The 21020-nt window shown below is 33.7% G+C and overlaps 1 protein-coding gene across 3 annotated transcripts in view; it reads right to left on the reverse strand.

Moving 5' to 3' along the window:
- Nucleotides 1-21020, reverse strand: part of PRDM2 (PR/SET domain 2) — a 189753-nt gene that overhangs the window by 119169 nt on the left and 49564 nt on the right. For 2 of the 3 annotated variants that reach the window (XM_031962828.1, XM_031962827.1), the window contains exons 5-6: nt 19323-19475; nt 7307-7433 (exon numbers count right to left, since the gene is read on the reverse strand). In XM_031962828.1, coding sequence (XP_031818688.1) covers nt 7307-7433; nt 19323-19475 — 280 coding nt within the window. Of the gene's footprint in view, nt 1-7306; nt 7434-19322; nt 19476-21020 lie in introns of those variants that run through there. The other variant, XM_012545645.2, reaches the window with a different exon arrangement.

Consider the following 21020-nt stretch of genomic DNA (forward strand, 5'->3'; position numbering starts at 1 on the left):
TTCTTTACTATGCTGAACAGTAAGGTGATTTTGGGGAAAGAGAAGGAGTTGCAATTTCCATATGGTTGTAAATATAGTAGGAAAGGATATGAAGAAAAAGGATAACACGTCATGAAGAGAAAGAAATTAAGATGATAGGCAATGAAAATCTACAGTGGGTGACAGAATTCTCACATGAAATTATTTCTTATCCAGCATAACAGGAAAATCAGGCTTAACACTTAAATAATCTCAATTAAGATCAAAGGATTTAAGAATGAAAGGGACATAGGAAATAATCTAATTCAACTCCCAAATTTTACATATAAAGAAATTAAGGTAATTGACTTGCCCATCATCACACAGCTAGTGAGGAACAGAAAACAGAAAACAACCATAAATTCTTCATCACAGCACAATATCAATTACCACAAGAAACTTTTCTGGGTGAAGTCAAGTTCACCCCTCAAGGTTCTAAATCTAAAACTTCATTATCAAAAAGGGGACTAATATAATTAAAAATCCTTTCAACATATTTTCTTTAGGGCACAATCCATCCAGAGAATACCAATTCATAATTTCCAGTTACAAAATACTTTAATGTTTGCAAAGTGTTTACCCCCCAAAATCCAGGGAGGTAAGTAGTCTTAACCCCATTTTACAAGAGAGGAAACTTAGGTTCTCACAGGTCCAGGGACCCCGGTTAGCTAATGAGAAAAGCTTTGAATACTGGTGTCCTAACTCTAAATCTAATGCTCTATCCTCATAAATACTAAAATGCCTCCCTAAAAAGAATAATTCAAAGAACATAGCTCATGTAGATTTTTGCCCAATACTAAGCACTAAGATTAAAATATCAGTAAACAGATTTCATTCTCTAAAGCTCCAATCTACACAGAAATGAAACCTTCCAATTAGTGCTAGAGAGATCAGTGACTTTAGTTATTTTATTTTTAGAACTCAAACACTAACTCTCTCTAGTAAATATTTCTTTTTCTTAAAAATAATTAAATATTCAAGTAACCTTATGAAGATATTTAAAGATCAAAAAGCTAGACACAAAAGCTCAAAGTCTATTACAGTCAAAAGGTCATCTACGTTGATTTCTCTCTAGACATACATGCACATGTGTATATACCCATTCACATGAGTACATATACAATAGATATGTACACAAAATACACACACACACATTATACAACTTAGTGGATTCAATCAAAAATCCCCTAATTGTATTAATGACAATGTAAGGGTGGAGGATCTCTGATCTATCTATTGGCAAAGATCTGAACAGTCAAATGCAAGTTACAAATACCAAGAAAGATTCTGGTTCTCTGACATTAAAAATGCTTCTCCATTCAACACTCAACACTGTATAATCTCCTGTCTCAGATCTTCTCAGCCTCCCCTTTCTTAGTCTCCTGCTAGTATCTTATCAATCCTTTTAAGTCCAATTCCAATACCAACAGAATCCCCTGGTATTCTGCCAGTAAAGAATGTTCCACAAAGGAAACATAGGGAACTTTTTAGTACTACTTGGTATACAGATACTTGTTTACATGTCATTTCCTCCCCTCTTAATATACAAAATAAATATACTAGACTATAAATTCCAACAAGTCAAAACCATAGATTAATCAAATTTTATCTCCTCAAATGTCTACAACAGTACTGAGCACACAAAAGTTCTGTGCTTATTAAAAGTAGTTATTCAATTCAACAGACATTTATTAAGTGTCTATTTTAGAGATAAAGTAAATACAAATACTTTGTAAATAAAAGGGAGGACTAGAGTACAGGGAGGGGAAAGGAAAAGTGTTAATAATAACTGTTGAATTGTTTCCTATAGTTAAAATATCCCTCCATTAAAATCCTACACATCTTTCAAAAATTAAATTTAACCCATCCCCTACAGGAAACTTTTCTGAGTACTCAGGTGCAAAGTAATCTCTCTCTCTCTTCCCTCTTCTTTAAGTTGATAAATGCCATGCTCATAATCACATTTATCTACCTACTATTGTTAATTATCTTTTCACATTTAAGTCTTAGTTCCCTAATAAAAGCCAAGAACTCTGTTTTCTCTCCTTTTAACTTGCCATTATGACAACTTGGAGAAAAAGATGGTATTTCCCTGAACTTTTGTCCCTATGTGATGAATTTCTTTTTCATTTAAATGGATTTTTTTCTAAAATATATTACGTATTCTCCTTTCTTCTTAAACTGAAGAGTATTTTTTTTTTCTGGAAGGCCCTAGGATTATCATTCTGAAGAAAACCTCTGATTAGAAGACATTCTCAAGACATCTATGATGATGGTGAAGACTGACATCTCCTGGGTCCTTTAAAGTTTTTCAGATTCTTTAAACTTGATTCAGCTTTCTCTTCCCAACTTTGGAATCAGTGACACAAGTCTTACTGGCCCATCTGTCAGCTGAGGTCCAGTTCAGAAACGATTCACCTATGTCCTAGAGTTAGCAAGTGCTATTCATCTCCATCGAGGTCAGTTTTAAGTCCCAGGCTCTTTGAACTCCTCTATGTTGTTGTTGTTCAGTCATGTCCATCTCTTCCAACCCTGTGAACCATACTGTCCATAAGGTTTTTTTGGCAAAGATACTAGAGTGGTTTCCCATTTCCTTTTGCAACTCATTTTACAGAAAAGGAAACTGAAGCAAGTAGGAAGATAAATGACTTGCCCAAGATCACACAGCTAGTACGCGTCTGAGGCTAGATTGGAACTCAGATCCTCCTCACTCCAAGTCCAACATGCTATCCACCAAACCACCTAGATGTCTCCCTCCATGCTTCCACTCACCAAAAAAGGAAAGCTTTCCCCCATATATTATAATATACTAGACAACTATACTTTTTTAATTCTGGGTTTGGGGAAATGCATGCATATCTCCTTCCTGTAAAATACCACTTAATACTAGAGAGATGTCACTATGACAATATGATTATTTGGAAATACCTTCCCTTGGCAATGTATCTCTTTTTTTTCCCCCCTACTATGACGTAATTAATCAAAATACCAATTTTGTAAAAATTTGTCTAAAAACCTAATAGATTTAGAGCACGGGCCTATGAGGTTCCCCATGAGCTAAGTATACAGAAGGATACAGACTTTGTAACACCACTAAATTTTGCAACACCCTTAAACTATTTTTGGTTGTCATAAAGTCTTTTTTGTTGTTGTTTATCCGTTTCTCAGACCATGTTCTAAAGAAAGTCACTAGCTAACCGATGTTGCGCTAAGTATTTGTAACCTCCATATAACCCAATAGGTGCCACAGAGAGAACACATAAGGATCATTCCATTCTGTATCTGCCACCTTACTAGATTTCAACTCCACTGTACAGAATTAACTCACCCCTTTTAAACTCCGCATTATGCTGGTAACTCAAACTAGCACTACCCTCCTTCAGTTTCTTCTTCTCTCTGATTGGAGGATACCATATCAAACTCTGAGAAGCATTCCTTTATAGTGGGCAGAAATTAGGCTTATTCCACTTTGCACCTGCTGCTCTGCCCGATTTCACCTCCACAGCACAAGACACACCTCCAGTCAGAGTCCGACACTCTTCATGTCTATTTAGATTTTAAGCTTTTTGAGGGCAGGGATTGTCCATTCATTTTATCTCTAGGACATGCACAGTGTCCGGCACATAAGAGGTACTAAATCAATATTTATTGGACTGGATTGTAGAACTAGAGCTAGAAGGAATCTCAAAGGCCATTCAGTCCATTTCCCTTATTTTAAAGATGAAGAAAATGAGAACCACAAGTTCACACAGGGGGGTGCTATAAGGAGGATACCAAATATTTCTTTAGTGGTTTGTTGTTGTTTTGCTCCTCAACAAGCAAGCTAAGCAAACAACTTCATAAACTATGCATATAAAACATAGTCTTCCTGCAGTTCAAACCAAAGTAAATGGTCTACATCATCAAATACTAAGTTGTCTCATTAAGAAATCAATTTGTAACCTGAGGGGATGAGACCTAAGCCACCCAATATAGCAGTACTATTTAAGGGACTCCTTGTATTATAAATACCATCATCCAAAAAATAGGATCAAAATTAGGCGACCTTCAAAGTAAAAACGCCAAAGAATGTCTGATATACATTTAAGTCCATCTTTAGATCAAAGCAAAATTGTGTTGGTTGCATTCATTGGTCAGAAGTATGAAGTATGAATTGTCCACTGTGAATCTGCATCACTTAGAACATCCATTCTATTCTAGCCTACATGAGGATGATAAATTCTGAAATGTATTATATTCAGTGCACATCAGTGCATACAGTAGCTGTCACAAAAAGAAAACTTAATAAAGGACACAATTATGTATTGCATATGTCATCATATGACATGCACACACATCATTGTGTGGTTTTACATTACTTTATTTGAGCCTTGCAATAAACCAGGAGGTACAGTATAAATACTAGCAACCCAGCCTCAGTTACAGGTCTAAGTACCAAAGGTGGGATTCAAACCTATTCTTACCTCCTAGTCCAACTGTCCCAAACATAAGGTTTGGAGTTACATAGCTTTTTCTCCTCCTCACCTAAAATAACGGACTTAAGATTTTCAGCATCTACCATGCCATATGCCTTTCTTTAACAAGTATACTATCCTCCCTCTTGTCAACTTTTTATCTGGGAATAATCAAATCAATACCACCTCTGCTACTGGAAAATGCATGACAATTTACTATTCCAGGGATCTACACAGAAAGCCCCTAACTGTCCAGATCAAAATTCCTTTCCTGATACTGCCCTAGTAGAATGTAGATTCCTACCAGGAAGCACCATTTGATTTTTGCATTTATTTTCTCAGGACCCCACAGAGTACTAGGCATAAAGCAAGTGTCCAATAGATTCCTGCTGACTGACAACCCAAAAGTGAAATTTAATCCGATTCATTTAGCTGACATCACTGTGGGAGAGGTTTTTATCTAAATGTTTTTGAATTTACACATAAATCCTATGTAGGATTTCTTGTGGTCACCTGTATTTTTTTAAAAATATGTATCCAAAACTTAGGCATTTAAAAATCTGTTCCCACATAATAGTTAATTCAAAAGAGGTTAGGAGTCACCATATGTCAAACTTTTGGTTCTGAATGACAAGCAGGACTTTTTTTTACTCATTTGGCCCTAATTAGATTATTTATTAAGGGAATGAATTTCAAGTATGTACTTCAACCAAGATATAGTACTCATTGGTTTTATGTTGAACTATAGTTAGTATAATAATCATTTAACAAATGATGGGTTATACAGCAACATGTTAACTAAATCTTAAGCTCCCCAATGTTATTTAAAAAAAAAAAAAAGACTAAACAGAATTTTCCCTAATTTTCTTTTATACAGTCTTAAATATACAGACCCTATTCCTCATGGCAAATGTTTCCAACTCAATTCATCAACAACAAAATTAAGTAACAGTGTAAATAAAAGCACACAAGATGAAAGATGCTATATTAAAGAGCAGAAAAGCTTCAAGGAAACTTATGAATCAAACAGAATTTGCTTTTAGTGACTGTATATAGACACCTAGATAGCAACTTACTTAGAAAATCTAGAGAAAGATAATGGTCATTTCAAATATGAATAAGGTAAATCTAAATGATTACCTTAACAAAAAAATTAATTTAAGAAATGCAAAACAATCCCAATATTTTAAAAGAACAAGAAGTAGGCAATATTTTAGTTCTAACAAGTTTTTCCAATTATAAATAAGATATGTAAAATTACTGCTAGGGAACATATCCTTGATTTTGATGAAAAACAATTTTACTGAGCAAAAAATGTTATTCATAAATGGGCTGGTCTTTTCAGAGTTTCTTTTCCTTGGATAAAATTTTTGTGCCTCCATTACCCAGTAGGAAAAAATGTCAAAAAAAAAAAAAAAAGACACTATATAGTTAAAAAGTAAAGAACTAATAGTTGAAAATGTTTAATGTGCATTTAATATGACATCCCTAAATAATTCATATTTAGGGATACCTGATGCATGGGATATTACTAAACTATTGACATTTATAACTGAAGTTGGCAAACAAATGTGAAAATTTTATTTTTACATAAAACATCCAAGCTTATGACATGAATTATGTATGCATGTATATTCAATCTCTGTGAAGGTTCCTCAAATTCACAGTAATACTCCAAATAAAAGCTTCAGCAATGTGTCAAATGGATTATCGTATGAAATATCCAATCAAAAAATTGTCCTAAACAGAAATGGTTGGGGGAGGGAAAAAGAAGAGGAGAAAAGGGTAACCATAACCTTAAACTCAGATTTCAAAATGTCTTGTCCATTAAGTATATTCTATTACATTTTGAAGGAAATTTCCACCGTGAGCGACATTAAATGACATTGTTTTTTTTTCCTAGAAGGCCACTGCTGAGGTGGAGTCTTCACAGCCTAACTTAGAGCTTATTAGTAAATTTTTTTCTCTTTATCCCCCTGAAAGCAAACCATATGTACACTAGAGAAACACTACTTTATCTATTTTTTAACTGCAATTATAGAATTATTTACAAAGGTTCAAGTATTCATCCCTTGAACAATATTAAAAAAAAAAAAATAAACCATACGTCCAGTTTCACCAACAGTCGAATTGTTTGACACTCTCAGCTGTGGCTTGCTGCCTTAAGACCAAAAGGAAACTCTGGGAGAATCTTGCACTGAGGTAATGCTTCTACAAACTGAAAATGTCGCTCTTTACATTTTATGTCGTGTGGGCTAAAACTGCACTTCAAACACAGTAACTTAAAAATACTCCTTTCCCGTCAGAGTTCAAACTCTTTTTACATTTACACGGACCGGTCGCCCACAGCCCACTTTCTTTTCCCCCAGGAGCAGCCGGCTCTTGCACCCTCTATCTGCGGAGAAACAAGTCAGGAAGGCACCGAGTCGGTGCCCGATTCCAGCCGGACTCAGGGAGCCGCGAGTCCGGGGGCGCTGGCACGGTCGCCTATGATTCAGCAGACACGCCGCGGTCCCTTTAAGTCAGAAGTGCTGAGCCCGGCGGCCGAGCGGGTGAACCGCGGAGTCCGCAAAGGTCACCCAGCTCCGGGAGCGCGGCCCGGCCGCGGGGGGCCCCGTCGGCGCCCGGAAAAGTTTCTAAGTCGGACGACCCCCCTCCCGCCCCAGAGCGGACGGGCCCGCGGGGTCTGCGGCCGTTCTTCGGGCCGGGCCGAGGCCGGCGGGGCGAGGATCGGGACGAGGCCCCGGGGGGGTGAGGGAGGGAGAGAGGCCCGGGAGGAGGAGGAGGAGGAGGAGGAGGAGGAGGCGGCGGCAACGACGGCGGGCGGCCCCTACCTTTCTTGGCTTTCGGCGAGCTCCGCTTGCTCCGGGTATTGGCTCTCTCTTCCTCTATAGCAGCTGCTATCTCCGGGTTGTCTTCCCCATTGTACCACACTAGCAGCTCCTCGCCCGGCTCAATTGGCTGCAGGGAGAACAGAGAGCCAGGCCACACCAATCAGGACGAGGGTTGTTAGCGAGGGGGGAGCCAGCCCGGGCTCCGGGCCAGAGGGCGTGGAGCTGGCGCTGGCGATTACAAACAGCTGGACGCGGCTCTCGCCACAGATTTCCTAACTCACTCACTCACTCACTGACTGACTGACTAACCAAACAGGAAGAACCCTTTAACCCGCGGCGGCGGCGGCGCGGCAGCCAAGCCTGGGCCGGATAGAGCGGCCGCGCCTCCGCCCCTGCCCCCGGAGAGCAGCGCGCCCCTCAGCGGGGAGGAGGACCGACGCCCGCCTCGGGGAGAGCGGGAGGAGGTCCGTCAGACTTGCCTAACAGGGCTGGCTGATCCAGGCAGATGTGAGATCGCCTCAAAAAAAAAAAAAAAAAAAAAAAAAAAAGGTACAGGAACTCGAAGATCCAAGTCCATGGAAAAATATAGCCAGGAGAATATCTGCCCCTGAGAGAGGTCATTCGACTCTACCGAGAGAGGGTCCTAAACCTCACTCAAGGTTCATTTATTTATTTTTAAAATTAAAAAAAAAAAAAGGGGGGGGGGTAGACAAATAAAGAACTGTTTAGCCTTGGGAAGCTGTTAATTCCTTCAAGGCTGTCAGATTTCAAAAAGGTTCAAGATTTCTTCCCATATTTCACTGTAAAGTCCAACTCATTAGAAAAGAGTTTCAACCTGAAAGACCCCAAAGGAGATTGAAAATTGAAAAGACTTAAAAGGCAACAATATAATTGCTTATTTTACATACATATATACACACACATATACTCAGAGAGGCAATAATATATTTGCATAAAAATCAAAATTATTAAAGTATAAAATTGTATTTACTATTAAAAAAATCCAAAAAGAATTTAGGAAATTCAGCTTAATAATACTGCATATTTGGAAAGAGATTAAAAGAGACACAGATGAAAGCACAGAAATATGTTTAAGAAAATGCCAATTAAGTGATATAATGACAAAAGCATAGTGCCATTCTATTTATAAATACACTACTATTTATAACATACTAAAAAGAGACAGACAAGTACAGAAATTATAGTTTTATTAATAAGGCATTTTAATATTGCTAGTCAACTACTTAGGAAGAACCACTCAGGAATAGGACAATTATTTTAATGTTTTGCTCCTATGTATCATATCAGAATACTTAAACATCAGTATAAGTATGAGAAGAAAATATTGAACTTTGAAAAAATATATATCACATACAAACTGACTAGATGGAAATTTAGATCCTTTTAAGATGAATACTGGAATTGACTAAAATTCCTTTAACCTTTACAGCTTCTCCATATACTACCAATCTTTCAACAAATATAAAATCTCTCCTACATAATATATTCATCTATAATTTCTTGTCTAGAATCAATTAAATTTAGATCAAGAAACTCAAAGGACTTACTAGACTTTATCAGTAGTTAAAATCGGTAGTTAAAGTTACTTTTTAACATTCATGGGAAACTGAATTGTTTATCAATTTATATTTCCCTAACTCATACATCCCAAATATAAGCATCTTACCCATAAGTTAACCTGTTCCATGGCAATGTAATTTCAAAATATTTGTCTTCTTGTGTATTGACATGTGAAATAATTGGAACAATTGGAAAATTTATTTGAGGGGAAAAAAGCAAAGTAAAATAAACATCTAGATGATCTAGGTGAAAAATAGGAAGAAGGTTAGGGAAAGTTATTTTCCTTTCTTAAAACTCAAAGACAATCTCCAATTTTTAGAGTGGCACAAATTGAAAGCAATTTCTACATCCCTAGTATTCTATTCCAAAAGAGTTTAAGATTATGTGGTTTTTTTCTTTAAATTCCCAGCACTTAGTATTAAGGAAGCATGTTATTTAGCTGAATAGAGTGATAATGGGAGGAATGCTACATTTGAAATCAATCAGGAGAGCTGAGGCAGCCTGGTAACATATGAAGTCTGAATGTGGTGGGAGCCAAAAGATTTGGGGCCAAATCTCTGGGTGGTCTCTAGATGGTGATTTTAAACAATTACCTTAATCCTTTAGGGCATTAACTTTCTTACCAATAGATTATTAGGCCATAAAAAAGTCATCTACACAAAATCTGAGTTTGAGGGAAGCTAAAAGGTCATCTAGTCCAAACTGTGCCAAAACAAGAATTCATTCAAAAACACAAGTGATATATACGCAGATTTGGTGACTGAAAACCTTCAGTGAGTAAAGCCCACTTCATACCAACTCAGTCTGTTCCACTTTGAAAAAAGTCTTAAGTGTTAGAAATATTTTTTTTCCTTCTACCAGGCACCCCATTTGCCTCTCTTGAGGCTTTTACCAAATGCTTCCAATTTTGTTTTTCAGAGTTAAGTGGAACAAAAGTAATCCCTCTTCTATTTTATAGCACCTCAAAAACTAAAAGAAGTTATCATGCCCTTTCTCAATCTTTGCCAACTCCCTCTTCTCTGATTCTGATATGGCATTATATTGAGGTCATCAACCAAGGGGCCCTTCTCTGGAAATGATTCGATTTATCATCATCCGTCCTGAAATGTAATACTCAAAAATAAACAAAATACTTCAAGAGTGGTGTGGCCACCTTAGTTCCCATTCAATTTCATCTTATTAAGCTTAACTCAAATTAAGACCTTTTTGGATCCTGTTATTCAGTGTATTAGCTGCCCCTTCTCCTCCAATTCTGTGTCATCAGCAAATATGACAAGGCATAGATTTTATGCCTTCATACAAATCACTGATAAACATGTTAAATAGCAATAAATCAAGCATAAATATCTGAGGCACTCCACTAAAGATGATCCTCTTTGTATCTGGTCATTCCACTAGTGCTAAATTCATTTAAGTAATAATACTTTCCCATCTTATTCATAAATATATGATGCTATTCTGTCAGTGGTTTTCTTCAAAATCTAAAGTTTGTATTCAACATCTTCTTTATACCCTAAAAAATAAGGGTCCAAAAAAAAAAAAAAAAAAAAGAAATAAGGCTAGTCTGGTAAGATTTGTTCCTGATGAAGATGATCCAGACTTTGTGATCACTTTCTTCCTTTTCTAGATATCTTCCAAGTATTCCTTTTATAATATATTATACAGTTTTGCCAAGATTAAACTCAAACACACTATCCTATAATTTGCAATATCCATTCTTCTCTCTTTCTCCCTCAACTCTATGCCTTGCCTCATTTTTGGAGAAAGGCTTCTTTCCCTTTTCCCCATCCCATGGCATGTCTTCAATTTCCAAAATTTTTCAGAAACAGCAACTTGCCAATAACATTTAACAATATGTATTTTGAAGGGTGTAGTATATCTGAGCTAAATGACTTGAATTTATCAAGAACAACTAGATACTCTCATTTATTTGGGATTTCAACTCCCTACATCATTTGTCCAAATGAGTAAAAAGACAGATTATTAATTCACTATGATAAAGAATACAAAAGCAAAACAAAAGCTTTCTCACCACAATTCATCATCCTTGTTCCAGCAACTGCAAGTCCTATATTTCATTGCATCTCACTTAACAGATGGAAGAAGGAACCTAAGAGGTAAACTGACTAGTCCAAGATTACAAAAATAAAAATAGCATTTGCAAGGTTCAAATCCATATCCATTAGCTCCACATTCTTTAGCTTTTCTAATGGTTATTTTCAGTTCTAATGTTTACTGATTAGAGGTTCAACACCTATAAGTAACGCATGAGCAAGTCATTTAAGCTGAGTTTGGGTTTATTCCTTTGTGAAATAAAGACAAAAGTAGTTACTAATTTCAATTTAATGCAAGTACTTTTGTAAATTAAAATATTATGTAAATGTTACTTATTAATGTCCTCAAGGAACAAAAAGTTTCATTTTAGGGAACTATTCTGCTATAAACTTCTGAAAACATTAAATTACTATACATTGTGATTACAACTTTGGTGATACAATTTCTGTATTTTGGAGAGCTCCTGTTTCTCAAAATAGCATCCTCACCCTAAAATTTTATGTAAAAAAAAACTTCAATAGTTGTTTTTTTTAATCTGATATCTCCTAATGTAAAATTTCAAGATGTATAAGGTAAAGATGCACAAAGTTCAACATGAGTAATTTAGGACATTGAACCACACAGAGAGTGAGATCATAGATCCCTCAGAATAAAAACAATAATACAAGTAACATAACACTTTAAGGTAAATTTTAAAAAATATTAATACAGAAAGAACTATCATGAATGTGTCTTCTATACTAATATCCAAGGAGTTTTATCCCTTCTTAGAACCATTTCTGGTCTTATTTGAGAATAATAAAAAAAAGTAACAGCAAATATCTCATAGACTACAAACAATGCCAATTTTTTAAAAGCCAAAGGATCACAAAAATTCCCAAAGATGCCTCAATGCTATTTATATTAGCAAATGGTTTCCTATAAGAACACAGTTTCACAAATATTAGTAATACTCCTTCCATTTACCATAACTCTTTCATTCCTTTTTATGTCCTATCTGAAAGAAAGGCAACTTTATTTGCTCCCTGAATTTTAGAGCTTTATATAACACAGCCTTCTAATATTCTCCTGGGGGATGACTGGCATATAACACTTTAAATGTCATAAAAACTAAGACTCTTCAGATAGAAAATTTCACAAACTGAAAAATATATGAAAAAAAAATAGTTTAATAAATTCTTTGTCTCTAATAAAATTTAAAATTAGATACCTATACCGTTACTAGTATGGCTTCTCTTCAGTTCAAACAACTACCATAACACGTCAAATAAAATACCAAGAAGAAAAGTTCATCTAAGTCAGCCTGTTTTTTATATCATCTAAACCGGAGGTATCAAATAAAGGGGCCAGTAAAATGCAGGTGGCCCAATACTCCAGAGTGCAATCAGAACTAGATTCAAATGTAATTAAGGAAATATTTAAAAAAATAAAAATCCAATAAAACATAAACAATGTCACTTTTTAAAACTAAGTCAATAAATATGCAGCTTCAGGGATCCTTTTATAAAAAGATTAGGTGACACCATTTCTATTTGACACCAAATATCTAAATGGTTAGATGGAGAATAGATGGGAGTGCAGGGGAGAGAGAAATAAGCATAATGTCAGTTTCTTTCTTCCTTTAAAGCCTTTAACACAGAAATTTGGCATAAGGAATATAATGAAAAATTAGATAACAAAATATAACAAATGAGAAATTCAGAAAAACATTAGGAAGATCTATATGAACTGAAATAAAGAAAAATATGAGACAAAAAAGACATGCTATATTTACATTTATAACATATGTAATATATATATTATATGTATTATATTATAGTAGCTTATATACATGAGTATATATACACACACATACACATATATAAGTAAACTCGGAAAGAAGGAGAGAAGGGAGAAAAGGAGAGAACATGACATCGCATTCAGTTAACAGAAGCTAAATATTATCTTACAACATCCTGAAATCTTAAAACCTTTACAATTTACTACTGGTTAACTTGTGAAGTGGTTTAGACAGTTTGGATTTCAATTTGGAATTAGGAGTGAGCTCTTGATACCCTTTGACACATAATTCCACTATAAAGTAGAAAGACAAAAACAAAAGTTCTATCAATACAGTGAGAGAGAGAAAGAGAAAAAGAAATAAAGTTGTCTTCTGTACATATTTTACATACACATATGTCTTGCTATATAATTTTATATATCTAACTTAGCCAGAAATTTGTTACGAAAGAATCATACTGTTTTTTGAGTTCACCACTATAACAACAAATACTACTATGAAGGTTGGAGAGCAACGAGAGGTATATAAAGAGCCCCACTTTGTCATAACCAAGAATTGGAAACAAACTACGTTCTTATGAACTGGGCAAAGGCAAAACAAACAAATAAAAAAATAAAAGAAAGCAAATCACTAAGGCATAATGAACTTAACAAAAAATTAGGTAGCAAAATATAAGCAAATGAGAAATTCAGAAAAACATGGAAAGATCTAGATGAACTGATCCAGACAGAAATAACAGAACCTAGAGACAATATATATAGTGAATCCAACAATGTAAATTTAAAAAAAAATGGGTCAAGTGAAACTGAACTCTTAACAAAAACAAAAAAACAAAAGTCCTGGAGGACAGATAATAAAACATTTTTCCTTCTTCATGACAAGAAGTTATAAACTTCCAGAAGAGAATATTCTATATCAAGACAGAGACAGTCACTATTTTTGATGCTTTTCTTTTTCTTTTTTAAAAGGGAGGGGGAGAGGGAAGGAGGAGAGAAAGGGAGAAGGAGGGAGGGAGGGAGGGGGCGGGGAGAGAGAGAGAGAGAGAGAGAGAGAGATATCATAATCTAGAAGATTGGAGGTATGAGATTAACAATATAACAAAAGGCATTATTAAAACATAATTTTAAAAAAAATTTAACTTAAAATCTTAAAAACATGACAAAACAAATTCAAAATTAGGTAAAAATAGGTAAGACCAAAAATAAAATTAAGAACATTCAAAACTGACAGGTCAGCTAAGAAATAAACAGTCAAAATATTTGGCACAGATTATTTTCCTTATAGAATAATTTGTCAATATAAATTAAGAGTAGAAAATGGGTCATATTCTTTGAGACAATTATCTCATTACAGATACTATATTTTAAATATAACATATAAAAGAACTTTTTGTCTATTTAAAAATAGTTACTTTGTGCAAGCAAAAAACTGGTAACAACCAAAATAGTGAACACTCAAAAATTGAACCAAATATAATCTGTTTGTGAATATTATGGTGATATTTAAAAGGAAAATATGTTCACTTGTAAAGAATGAGCTAAGACCTTGTGAAAGCCCAATCAGTAAGGCACAACTTGGGTAGTTTCTACCAGAATGGAAAGTCTACTTCTACACAATTCCTAAGGATTTTCTAAATATGGAAAGGTATACACATAGAATATTTATAGAAACACTTTTCAAGCTAGCAAAAAGGAAAGGGGGAAGGCGGATAGAAAGGAAACAAGTGGTAACAAATCAATTGAGAAATGATTAACAAGCATGTGAATTAGGACGTCAAAGATAAATGATTACACCATAGAAAGATACAAGCATCAGGAATTCAGATATATGGAATACTTTCTATGAACTCACACAGCACAAACTAAACAGCACCAGAATATACACAACCATAACAACATTAACAAAAACAACACTAAAAGGTAATGGCATGTTACAGAACTCTTAATAACCAACCAGTCTAGAGAACTGATTATGAAATATTCTTCCTCCTTTCTTTCAGTGGAGTAGATGAGGAATGTGGCACACAGTAAGAAAAAGTTACCTTCGGCTGATTTTCCTATAATTTATTTTTGTTATAAAGGAAGGTTTCCAGGGGAAAATCAAAAGGGAACAAGAAGAATGAAATAAGAGAGAAGGGAGAGGTCTCAGGAAGAAAAGACTCATTTAAAGAGAAAAGTTGGTGTGAAAACAAAAGAAAACAATATAAACTTTTTAAATTTTGCTTACAGACCTTTTACAATTTATGATTTTTGTACCCCTTGTGCTTCTATCCTTTGTGAATATATTTCATTTTAGAAAAATATAATTTTAGAGGCAAATATTGTCTCTTTTTTAAATGAATGTCAAATAAAGAAAATGTCCAATAGTCAACCATTTAATACTAAGAATGAAAAATATAAATAATAGTGATACATAAAATAAAAATGATCAAAAAAACCAGAAGGATATAATAAAACAAATATATGGTATGTTATTGTGGTTTTGTTCTCTTCTTCTTAACAAAATAAAAATGGTTGAAATTTTGGAGTTTAGGTTCAAGATGAATTCCATATTTGGTTCTCTTGGAAATGGTAGCTCTTTTTAAGCGTTGTAAATAATATATTTATAATTTTAAAAATATTTTAAAATGATACAAATACTTATCAGAAAACAGATAACATGGCTTATAGATTATTTTTAAAACATACATATAGTAGCAAGGATAGAATTTCATTAAGAGGTAGTAAATTGTTTTAAGCATTCTTTAACAAGCTTAATGATCCTATTATCCTTTTCCAATGAAAAGGTTTCTTTTGATTTTGTTGTTTTCTTAATGAATAAAATAAATATGTTTTCTGGTGAATACCAAAGATCAAAATTCATAAGAAATTCATAAGCAGGCCAAGAGTAGGCGTTTCCCAATCACAAAGCACATCCATGTGCAGAGCAGCTTCTAACACTTCCCTACAGGTTCTCCTGGTGTCACTCCTTAGACTTTCTACTTATATCACTTCTTCCAAAGGCATATTAATTTGCAGGTACTACTTTTAACAATCAAAGAAGTTGGGGAAGCTAGGTGGTGCAGTGGATAGAGCCCCAGCCCTGAAGTCAGGAGGACCTGAGTTCAAATCTGGTCTCAGACACTTAAGTCCTAGCTGTATGACCCTGGGCAAGTCACTTAGCCCCAACTGTCTCAGAAAAAAAAAAACAATCAAAGAAGTCCATATTATCAAAGGAAAATGAACTCTGAGGGATCTGAACTACCAATGTCAAGGCAGTACAGTTGAAAAATTCTAATAACCAACCAGTCTTTCCTAAACTTGCTGAACCTAAGTCATCATACAAAGAAATATCTGTATTAGTATTTTACCATACACTGAAAATCATAATGCTATTTGCGTTGATATTTCTTAAAATTGTGCTATAACTTCCTCTATCCAGGTAGGAAACGGTTAGTTTTATCAAGAGATCTCATTGATCTGTAAATTTGGGCGTGCTGCTCTCTTGGTTTAAGTTACACAGTTCTGTAGTTAGTTCACAGAGGTTTTCCCAATCTCTCTGATTATATTCCTTGTTTCTTAAGCCACAGTATTATTCCATTACATCCATATGCCACAATATGTTCAGCCATATCCTAATTAAAGGACATCTAATTTATTTCAAATTTTTGCTACTGCAGGATGCCATTAAGATTATACTTCTATATATTAATCAACCCATATATATATGGACTTGGACTGAATTGAGTTTTTAGTGATTTCAAAATTAGCTGCCTATTATATTATGTTGTCTTCTCAGTATATACAAAATATTCAGATTACATGTCTTTTTAGAATAAAGAAAAATGCAAACTTATTATTACTATTATTAATAAAGTAGCTAGAGAACACTAGTACTTATGTAAAAGAAGTGTTTATACTGAGCCTTGAAGAAAGTGAATTTTATAAAACAGAATTGAAGAGGGAATGTTTCCCACGCAGCAAGTACAAAGGCAGGAGTTAAAAGATGGAATGCCACATGGAAGAAGCCAGTCACAATAAATTGGAGGGGAGGCAGGAGCGATGTAAAATAAGGGTCAGAAAAATTAGGTTGGGTTCTATCTATGAAGAACCAAACCTAATTCAAGTTCTGCTACTCTACTGTGTTGATGACCTTAGGACAAGTCATCACCCCACTGTGGGACCTTAGTGTCCTATAAAAGATGAAATAATTGGATTTAGGGTATTACTTCTAGTTGCAAATCACTTCAATCACTTCTAGTTGCAAATTCTAGCATCCTACAAAACACCATTTTGTCAATTGTTTGTGGCACATGGATGAAAGAGGGTAGAGACAATGCAATCAGACCAATATCAAAAGGCTATTTTAATATTCCATGGATGGGTATTAAAGGCCTGAGCAAAGATAGTATTCATTCTAATAAAAGATTTGACAACATAGAAGTAATAAACACTAAAGGCTAGTTATTTGAAAAGACCAATAAAACATATAAATCTTTAGTCAACCCAAATTAGAAAGAGGAAGAAAACCAAATAAAATTTAAAATGAACAAAAGGAAATCCTAAAAGAGAGGAAATAAAAATTATCAAAATCAAGTACGCATTTAGTTATATGCCAACAAAATAAGGGATTCAGAAGAAAATATAAAATACCAACATATAAAATACACAAATTAAAAGAATATCAAATAAAAAATAAAAGTGAGCTAGCTATAAATGAACCACTAAAAGGAAAAAAAAAAAGATCCAGAAATATTTAAAGAATGCTAACAAATTTTATTATTTATACTTCACATACTCTTTTTATCCTTTTATTTTTAGTACCAGATTCTCTCCTTCCCCATTCTCATTAAGATGGCAAGAAAAATGTTTTTTATAAATATGAAGTTATGTAAAACAAAATATTCTTCTCTAAAACTGAGGAAAAAAGCCATCTACAATACTCAAAAAGTACACATAATCCTAAAACTTAAAACTAAGGAGGAATAAAACAAAGGAAGAAAAATGTAGAATTCACTGAGTACTGATTCAAAAGCTTTTTCAAAGTCTTATTCAAAAATGATTATAGAAATTTATTCTAAAAAATTACTCATTATGATAAAAAATTATTATCACCTACTTTCTGGGGTTGTTGTAAGGACAAAAATGAGATAATTTCTGTAAACCATTATATAAACTAAAACCACTATATAAATAGCAGCCACACAGGAATAACAAAATTTAAAAAAACAATAAAGGGAGGTTCCATTCAAAATAAAAATGAAGTATGTAAAATATTGAAGCCAGTTAATTAATACACACTCAAAATCTGTGTAAAATGATCCTTAAAGAAATAAAGAATAATTTAAACAACTGGAAGAACAGTTAATGCTCCTAGCTGGGCCGTTCCAATAGAACAAAAATGACAAAGATAACAAATTAATTATAGAATGAGTGCTATATTTGGAACTTTATTCCTCCAAATTTATTGTGTCCCCTTTCAAAATAACCAAGGGGACACAATAAATTTGGAGGAATAAAGGTAAATATTATGGAAAAATAATAGTAGACAAAGTAGATAATTTTAATTGACTGAAATTTTAAAACTTGGGGATTTTTTTTGTTTGTTTTGTTTTTTATAATGGTCCCTTCTAGTTGCAAATTCTATTTGTCCTACAAATTAATTCAGAAAACCAGAAAACAACCGATGTACAAAATCTCTGATGTGGATCTAATAAGCAGGAAATATAGAGAACTAACAGAAATATATGACTAAAAGTCATTTCATTATAGTAGGCAGGCAAAGCATATGAATAAATAGTTCTCAGAAGAATCACAAACAACCACAAGAAAAAAGATCCTAATTTACCAAGAAGAGAAATGTTTCATGTCACACCCAGAAAATTAGCAAAAATAAAATAGTGAATGTTGGATGACCTGTGACAAAACAAGTACACTAATATATGCTTGTGAAGAAATAACTTGTTCAAATAATTCTTAATTTCAATTTGGAAGCAAAAAAATGACTAAAATGTCCATATCACTTGACCCAGAATATCTACTGCCTAAGCGCATAACCCAAAGGAGATCAACAACAAAGAGAACACACCCATATACACCAAAATAATTTCTATGTACTATATTTTCCCCAATAGCAACAAACTAGAAGCAAAGTTAATACCCAGTGACTGAATAATTGCTAAACAAAATGAGATGCATAAAGGTAAATGGAATATTACTATGATATAAGAAATTATGGCCTTTTTTATTATGGTAAATTTAATTTGTTACAGAGGAGTGTGAATATAACAGAATGTGAATATAAAACAGAAAATAGGAACCTGTGATTTCATTGATGCAGGAAGAAAGAAAGAAGTTCTCCCAATGCAGATACCAATACAGTTGCAGATTGGTAATTTCTCTGTTTTATAGTCTCTCAGAATTGCCTATCATACTGCAGGCTTAAGTGACTTGTCCACAGGAAGACTGCTAGTACATGTCAGAGGTAAAAACAAAAACTATCCAACTTTTGCTCATCAAAAACAAAAGACAGTAGTAATAAATATTTTATACACACATAAGCATACATATACACAGATTTTCTTTATAAAAATGGCATTTGAACAATGGAGACAAAGGATACCTTCAAAGTTTTATAGTAAATGGTCCTGTTGATTTCCAGTGGAAAAAGATTTTGCTCCTTTCCTGATCGGGCCCAGTTCACATACCGAAGCCAATTCCCTTTCTTTGGATCAGTGGCATCGACACACATCCATCCCAAGTTTGGATAATATACCTAAAAAAAAAAATTATTATCATTGGTGTTGTTATAGATGTGGTACCTTACAATTTAACACATAATACTTTATAATACACAGAGAACTTCCCTCACAATTTTGTGAGACAGGAAATATAACTGACTACCCTAGCCAACAGGAGTTGCTTCTATTATTTAGAACAGTAAGTCCTAATGTGGGGACCAACATAATTATTTCAAAGTGCTGAGGCCCAGGTGCATAAAATAGCAATTTGTTATTTTGAGTTTTCTTACCTCTAACAAAAGGAGCCTTATGATTTAGAACAGTAAGAACAAATACACCTTGTTAAAAACAAGTTTATTTCTATTTTTCAAAAGAGATTTAGATTCTAGTTAATATAAATTATCTTTTCAACACAAATTAATTCATAATAGCTTTTTATCACATTTTTTCAATTAATAAAGGCTGAGAATACAACTACTATCATATGGAAGTTTCTGAAGTAATGAAATTTGAAGAAACAAAAAATGCTGAATATCAAAAGAAATAATGGGAAAATATGGGAAAAGGGAACAGACTTCCAAACTGCAAACAACAGTATAAAGCAAGATTCAATAAATCATTTAATATTAATTTTTTTTAAAGTATATCAATGGAATGGATTTAACAAAGGAGAAACAAATAATGAAATTCAATGATAAACCTGAAAATATAAATTGCTTAGGAAAGAATTCCTTATTTGATGAGAGCTGTTAGAAAAATGGAAAGCAGTCTAGCAGGAATCAGGCTTAAAAGCCCACTCTACATATATTCAACAATAAATTCAAACTGATAAGCAACTTGAACTTTAAAGTTTATACCATTAAGAATTATAAGAGAAGCAGATTATATATACCTTTTACAACTTTGCAAAAATGTATCCTTAAATAAACAAGGGCTAGAAACTATTTTAAAAGATAGAATAGATAACATGAAATAAAAATACTTCAATAAAAGTATATCTAGTTAGTTAAGAAGTGATAAAAAGAGAAAAAAATAGCAGTTACACTTAATATCAAAAGTCATTTTTCACCAGATAAGTGAACAGAAGATATAAACAGATTTCTTCAGAAAAGAGCTGTGCACTATTAACAACCATATGAAAGAATGCTTTCAATTACAAATATTAAGAAAAATGCAAAATCAAAACAATCCAAAGTGTTTCACCTCATATCCAGCAAAAAGACAAAAATTATCAGATGCAAAAGTCAATGTTGGAAAAGGAACTGAAAAGAGTTATAGAGATAGATTAATGCATTGTTGATAGATTGAATTAGGACAATTTTGCAAGATTTATTATTATAGAATATGGTTTAGAACATTAGCCAAAATCTAATTTTTAACAGACTTTTCCAATTTTGCCAGGTGTACTTAACAATTGGTCATTTGTTTTCAAGTTTAAAGAAGAATGAATTATTGAAAAGTAGGAAGTAGGTCCTTTTTACTTACAGCAGGAAATGTATTTTGTTTTTAAATCAAACAGGTGTCTGTATTTTATCCTACTGAAAATAAGAAGCCAGTGACACCTTTTGAACAGCGAAGCA

Source organism: Sarcophilus harrisii, chromosome 3 (genome assembly GCF_902635505.1).
Source record: "Sarcophilus harrisii chromosome 3, mSarHar1.11, whole genome shotgun sequence".
Taxonomy (NCBI): Eukaryota; Metazoa; Chordata; class Mammalia; order Dasyuromorphia; family Dasyuridae; genus Sarcophilus; species Sarcophilus harrisii.